This window comes from Microcaecilia unicolor, chromosome 5, assembly GCF_901765095.1.
Source record: "Microcaecilia unicolor chromosome 5, aMicUni1.1, whole genome shotgun sequence".
NCBI lineage: Eukaryota > Metazoa > Chordata > Amphibia > Gymnophiona > Siphonopidae > Microcaecilia > Microcaecilia unicolor.
The window spans coordinates 156,601,304-156,608,949 of record NC_044035.1 but is presented as its reverse complement, the minus strand read 5'-3'; the positions used below and the strand labels follow the sequence as shown (position 1 = coordinate 156,608,949).

The 7,646-nt window shown below is 45.1% G+C and overlaps 1 protein-coding gene across 1 annotated transcript in view; it reads right to left on the bottom strand.

Annotated features, from left to right (window-relative positions):
• Positions 1-3,899: 3,899 nt before the first annotated feature.
• Positions 3,900-7,646, bottom strand: part of TM9SF3 (transmembrane 9 superfamily member 3) — a 145,733-nt gene continuing 141,986 nt past the window's right edge. Inside the window, exon 15 of the mRNA XM_030203479.1 lies at positions 3,900-5,343. Coding sequence (XP_030059339.1) covers positions 5,276-5,343 — 68 coding nt within the window. The 3' untranslated portion in view covers positions 3,900-5,275. The remainder of the gene's footprint in view (positions 5,344-7,646) is intronic.

Below are 7,646 nucleotides of genomic sequence, written 5' to 3'. Positions count from 1 at the left end.
CACACACAAGGAGGTTTAATGACAGGAGGCAGTGTGACATTATCTGGTCCATTCTCTGGGTTCAAGCCAGTGGGCACAGCTTACACCATATTGTCCAAAACAATAGCAATCTTGTGATACTCTTTTGCAGTCTCTCTTGAGGGGGGCGGGGGATGCAAGGAAAGTTGGGGATGGAGTCTGGGGAGTTTTTGAGGGGTCTGTGAATGCGAGAGGGGTGTTTTTTTTTTTTTTGCTACATTTGTACCCCGCACTTTCCCACTCATGGCAGGCTCAATGCGGCTTACATATTGTACACAGGTACTTATTTGTACCTGGGGCAATGGAGGGTTAAGTGACTTGCCCAGAGTCACAAGGAGCTGCCTGTGCCTGAAGTGAGAATCAAACTCAGTTCCTCAGTTCCCCAGGATCAAAGTCCACCACCCTAACCACTAGGCCACTCCTAACTTGCTTTGGTATTTGCAATGCTGTACTTTGGATTTCAGTGATGCACTATGTGCCTTTTTTATTATGACAATAAAAGATCTTTGTCATCATAAGCAAATGAACTGCTGTCAATGCCGCTATTATCACCGAGACACGCTGGGCTGCAAGGGGATGCAGGCACTTGGGGGCAGTGGCAGCAGCTACTGATGAACTGGACTAGGCGTCCAAGCTGCAGCAGCCCAAGAGTATTGTTGCTATGTAGAATTTCTACATAAAAACAATAGCCTTGGGCTGCAGGAGCTTGGACCCCAGTCTAGCTCATCGGTTACTGCCACCTGAGTGTGCCTGCATCCCATGACAGCGGTGGTGTGGGTATTATAGTCCCCAAGTTCTTAAGCTCCTGTGGCTATAACGCAGATAAAATAACAAGCATGACAATGTGGATACATCACCTGATAGTTTTGTTTTTTTTGACAAACCAAGATGGCTACTGGGGGAACCAGCTTCAGCTTTTTTTTTTTTACATCATGCCACCTCCTGTCATTAAATCTCCTTGGGCACACACAAGGGCAATGTCCCCATGCCTGCCTTCTGTTTGCTATTGCTGACACTGTGCAGAACCAGGAAAGCAGCTGTCATGTCCCCTACCTCAACGCAAGCGGCATCCTTGGGCTGCGCGGGGTCCCGTCAACACGCACACTTGACTGGCACTGCCTGAGCCATGTGTGTGTCGTCCTCTCTGGGTTTGTTCAGAGAGCGGTGGTTGCAGGCTCCTTAATTGCTTTGCTTCCACCCACCTGTGTCTGCTCTTCCTCTGCCTGGCTTCCCTTGCTTCTCTCCTATTGGTCTTCCGGTTCCTCCTTCCCCTGCTCTTGTCCTATGGCTATGCCCCTTCTCCCTGCTGTCAGATGCCAGCACCTTATCAACTGAGCTCTTCCTGGACTCCGTGCTTCGGCTTCTACTTTGGTAGGTGTTTCTAACTCTGTAGTCTGCTTCTTATCTACTGGTCCCTCGTTGCTGACTTTACCTGCACCTGGATTACCCTTCTGCCTGCCTACTGACTTTCGCCTGCATCTGGATTACTCTCTTGCCTGCCGCCTGCCTACTGACTTTCGCCTGTACCTGGATTACTCTCTTGCCTGCCTACTGACTTTCGCCTGCATCTGGATTACTCTCTTGCCTGCCTACTTTCGCCTGCATCTGGATTACTCTCTTGCCTGCCGCCTGCCTTTCACCTGTACCTACATTATTCTCTTGCCTGCCTACTGACTTTCGCCTGTACCTGGATTACTCTCTTGCCTGCTGCCTGCCTACTGCTTGTACCTGGACTACTCTCTTGACCTGCTGCCTGCCTGGCCGATACATTCATCATCCCGCTTCCAGCTCGTCCCGTAAGTCCTGCAGGCCGCCCACACCTAGGGGCTCAACCTCTGGGGAATGGCAGCCAGCGCAGGTGAAACCCGGGATTGTCCAGCCGCCAAGCAGAACCTGGTCCGAGTACCAAGTACAGCGCTGCTGAGCCCGGTACTTGGACCAGGTTCAGCAGTTCTACTTGGTACAGTAACTCACAAATATGACAGCAGCAGGCCTGGAGAAGCCAGTAACCAAATGAATGAGCAAGCCTCAAGAGGCAAGTGAGACAGATAGGACAATGCAGCATGCTGGAGGTGGGGATGGAGGGGGAAAGATGGGTTACGCTGGATTGTTAGGAGGTGGGCTGATGCAGACCCGGGGAGGCATTAGGCGCTATTCTATAACACTCTGCACCTAAATCCTCCAGCACATAACTGAAAAGAAGGCGGGATCTGAAGCAGCCAGGTGGTATATAAAATTTTAATAAATATGAGCATTGTAAAAAGATGTGCATGGTTTTACCGAAGAGTGCCATTTATGCAGTGAAATGCTATGCGTTCCACAGCGGCATTTACAAAGGGTTTCAGCTGGCATAAATTCCGGCTTAGTGCGGGAATTTGCTCTAAGCATTATTCTATAAAGCACACTCATCTTGCAGCACCCTTTATAGAATAGCAGTGTATTTTTTTTGTGCCAATTTTTGAGCGCTATTTACTGAATCTAGCCCTAAATGTGGAGCCCTATAAGAAACAACTGATTGAAAACCAAATAAAAAAAAACCAAAAAAACAAATATACCATTGGACAGAAATGCCTGAACTTTTGTACACAACTTTGTGTGTCATGCTTTAGAGATACAGGGGGTCTTTTCTAAAGGTTAGCTCAAGTTATCTGCAGTAGGTTCCATTTTATTCCTATGGGCCCTGCTGCAGATAACTCAAGCTAATAAAACACCCCCACAATTTCTAGTACAATTCCTATTCCTTGGGCCTTACAATGTTAGTCAACACACAGAGACAAGACATTAAGTTTCAAGAATGAATTTATTAAACATGGTTAAAATAAACACGGCCATAACCACATCAAGCCCGTGTTTAATATTTAAAAGCAACCTCAAAAAGGGTAGGTTTTTGGTGGTATTTATATGAAGTCAGAGGGAATAGCAGGTACCAACTCAGGAAGGCCATTCTAGGCATATAACACACCAAAGGGGAAAATGTGTCATCAGAATTCGTTACGAGAACAACACAGATAAGAGCACCTAGAACAATAAACAGATATCACAAGGAGAGGTGTATGGAATGGTAAGGTAATGGAGAGCTTCTGACTGAAGGCACACGAAGCTATCATATCTTAGGGAAACTTCCATTGCCTTTATTTTCCCACATCCACTTTTCCTTACACTGTTTTTTTTCTTTTGTGCTATAGTTTTTTTTTTCTGTTATACTATTTAAATTGCTATTTTTTGATCCACTTCTGAATGGAGAGACCACTGTATTTTTTATGAGGCAGAGTCCACCCCTTTGCAGCCTTCACCATGTTTATGCTGGGGAACTTTCTGTTTTCCACCCTCAGCAGCCTATGTTCAACCTGCTCCCAACCAGCATAATCAAGCTGCTTACGGAAGCTTGCTGGACTAAGGGTTAATAAAGGCATCTCCTTTGAGGTACACCCTCAATATCATCCACTGGTTGGCAGCGAGAGTCACAGTAGTAGCATTAAATTCTCTTCCCTCAGAGCCTGAGCACATCACTTCTATGGTGCACTGGACTTGGATTCACTTTATCAGTATACCTTGTAGTACTGCAGTTAACTCTAAAATCAGGCCAATAAAAAATTCACACCTATGTTTCAAGATCTAAAATGAAACCAGCTCTGTGAAAGAAGCCCTGCTTTTCTTGTAGTCATAAAACAGTTGTGTGGTGCAAGCCTGGACATACTTAGTTCCAAACCGATGTACAGAACTTAGACAACAAGACATTTATAGCCTTCTTGAACACAGTTAAAGTAAATGGTAGAAAACAATGTATATTCCCCAGCTGTGGCATACGTTATACACCACAAGACACAGACATTCAACATAGCTACATTTCTTCAAAGAGTAAAGAATTTTTCACAATCCAGTAATATTTTGTCTGAAAATTTTATTTGTTTTCTGAACACCCCTCCAAAAAAGACATCTCTGCTTCAGGTGCTGCACAGGTGTCCAAGAGAAGACTTTTAAAAAAATGAATGACCTAAATTAGTAATCTCAATTCTGAGCTGGAACAAAAAAAAAGAAAAAAAAAAGAAAAGAAAAGAAACAGGACACATGTGAGAAACTCAGTGTCTCATGCAATGGCAGGCAAAATAGGGAAAGTCACTCCTAATCACACATTTGAAACACCAATCATCCAAAAATAAAGAGAAAATAAAAAGAAAAGGACTCTGTAGTAAATCTGTACATTCAAATACATTTGGGATCTACATCTAAGTTACATTATTTATTATTATATACACTTAAGCCCCATTTATAATATCTTATGGAAAACCTTTATTCAAACCCTGACAAAACAAGATGATGATGTAGGACTAACTCAAGGGAACAGAAAAGATTAATCACATTCAGTTAAAATATTTGCTTTGTTTCAGTTTCATCAAGACCTCAAAATGCTGAAGAAAATCAAGAGGTTTCTTGGTTTTCCACCTGTATGTTAACCTGCAGTACAAGGGGCAGGCCTCTGCCTTCCCCACACACTCCTCCTTCTCTTTGGATGGATCAATGCCCATTTTCAACATGTGGCAAAACACAGTTTTCTTCTGCTCATCTAAAGATAAATAAGTGGGAAGCTGGTCCGTAAAAAGACGGATAGATTACACACAGGAGGGCTTTCTTTACAGTTAACTTATATATATTGTGTGTGTGTGTATATATATATATATACACAATTTTTTTTTATTATTATTTTTTTTAATAAAAATGGGCCAGGGAAGAGTGGATAACCCCCAAAATTGAAAAACACCCAGTAGGCAAATAAATTCCAGCAATTTGACAAGGGCAATAGACTACAAGAAGAGAGGCCATACCTGGGCAGAAATTCTATCTGGTACAGAAATGCTGCATCTCAAGATGACGATTATTCAACCGGCTCTAATAGCCGATCATCTTCCCCCTCTTTTTTTTATTAAATGAAACAGATGCTTTAAATAAACTGTTTGTCCTCTTCACTGAAGAGAGCTAGTCTATTCAACTAGATTTTTGGGGGGGAAGGTTAGCCATGTATTGAAATAATCCCTACTAAATATACCCCAAGCATTTGCTGTGAACAGATGGAGAAAGCTGACAGGAAGAACTTAAAGGTCGATGGAAACGACACTACTTTAAGTCATCCAGAATACGGTGACCCACACTTTACCCAGTTTTTAGACCATCTCTTTCCTTTTCATTGTGCAAATTTCCACCCTCCCCTCCAGAAAAAAGCAGTAACTGATTCCAAGTTCCCAGTTTTCTTCTGGTGTTCTTAATCAATTTTCACATTGGTGTAGATTTTCCGGACAAAGGCACTTGTTCCCATGTAACCGATGGCCCCTGTGAAGAGAGTACACTGTTTCAGGCAGAATCCTTCATTGTACAGAAGAGAGAATGACTGACTCATGGAGCCTACTGGGCTCCAAAAATAATTAGGACATAGGTAAAAAGTAAAGCAAGTTTGCTTTAGCAAAAAACAGGAAGCATTTCTTTTTGTGTCACAACGAACAAAACAGCAAATGGCAGAATTGCCAGTATAGCGAAGATACATACCTGTAGCAGGTGTTCTCCGAGGACAGCAGGCTGATTGTTCTCACTGATGGGTCGACGTCCATGGCGGCCCAGGAATGGCAATTTTTCACAGCAAAAATAGACAAAGTTTTGCGCCCATCGCGCGAGAGTGCCCGCTCAGTTATATTAAAAGCAATAAACCAAAGAGAACAACAACTCCAAAGGGGAGGTGGGCAGGTTTGTGAGAACAATCAGTCTGCTGTCCTTGGAGAACACCTGCTACAGGTATGTATCTTCGCTTTCTCCAAGCAGGCTGCTTGTTCTCACTGATGGGGTATCCCTAGCACCCAGGCTCACTCAAAACAACAAAGAAGGCCAAGTGGGCCTTGCAACGGCGAGGACATAATATAGATTGACCTAAAACCCAAAACATCTAATTGAGAGTGCAGCCTGGAAGAGAATAAAAATGAGCCTAGGGGGGTGGAGTTGGATTCTAAACCCCGAACAGATTCTGCAGCACCGACTGCCCAAACCGACTGTGGTGTCGGGTATCCTGCTGAAGGCAGTAATGAGATGTAAATGTGTGGATAGATGACCACGTCGCAGCCTTGCAAATCTCCTCTATAGAGGCTGACTTCAAGTGAGCCACCGACGCTGCCATGGCTTTAACACTACGAGTCGTGACATGACCCTCAAGATTCATCCCAGCTTGGGCATAAGTGAAGGAAATGCAATCTGCTAGCCAACTGGAAATGGTGCGTTTCCCGACTGCAACTCCCCTTCTGTTGGGATCAAAAGAAACAAACATTTGGGTGGACTGTCTGAAGGGGCTTGTCCGCTCCACGTAAAAGGCCAATGCTCTCTTGCAGTCCAAGGTGTGCAACTGACGTTTAGCAGGGCGGGTATGAGGACGGGGAAAGAATGTTGGCAAGACAACTGGCTGGTTCAGATGGAACTCCAACACCACCTTTGGCAAGAACTTAGGGTGCGTGTGGAGGACTACTCTGTTGTGATGAAACATGAGATAAGGAGCATGCACTACCAAGGCTTGGAGCTCACTGACTCTATGAGCTGAAGTAACAGCCACCAAGAAAATGATCTTCCAGGTCAAGTACTTCAGGTGGCAGGAGTTCAGTGGCTCAAAAGGAGGCTTCATCAGCTGGGTGAGAATGATGTTGAGATCCCATGACACTGGTGGAGGTTTGACAAGGGGCTTTGACAAAAGCAAACCTCTCATGAAGCGAACTAAAGGTTGTCCAGAGATAGGCTTACCCTCTACACGATAATGATAAGCACTAATTGCACTAAGATGAACTCTTACGGAGTTGGTCTTGAGACCATACTCTGACAAGTGTAGAAGGTATTCAAGCAGGGTCTGAGTGGGACATGAGCGAGGATCTAGGGCCTTGCTATCACACCAGACGGCAAACTTCCTCCATTTGAAAAAGTAACACCTCTTCGTGGAATCTTTCCTGGAAGCAAGCAAAACCCAGGAGACACCCTCAGAGAGACCCAAGGAAGCGAATTCTACGCTCTCAACATCCAGGCCGTGAGAGCCAGAGACTGGAGGTTGGGATGCAGAAGCGCCCCCTCGTTCTGAGGGTTGGAAAACAGTCCAATCGCCACGGTTCTTCGGAGGATAACTCCAGGGTTGGAAAACAGTCCAATCTCCACGGTTCTTCGGAGGATAACTCCAGAAGAAGAGGGAACCAAATCTGACGCGGCCAGAAGGGAGCAATCAGAATCATGGTCCCGTGGTCTTGCTTGAGTTTCAGCAAAGTCTTCCCCACCAGAGGTATGGGAGGATATGCATACAGAAGGCCCTTCCCCCAATGAAGAAGAAAGGCATCCGACGCCAGTCTGTCGTGGGCCTGAAGTCTGGAACAGAACTGAGGAACCTTGTGATTGATCTGAGTGGCAAAAAGATCCACCGAGGGGGTGCACCACTCTCAGAAAATCTTGCGTAACACGCCCATGTTGAGCAACCACTTGTGAGGTTGCATAATCCTGCTCAATCTGTCGGCCAGACTGTTTTTTATGCCTGCCAGATACATGGCTTGGAGAAACATGCCATGACGGCGAGCCCAAGGCCACATCTGGATGGCTTCCCGACACAGCGGGCGAGATCCGGT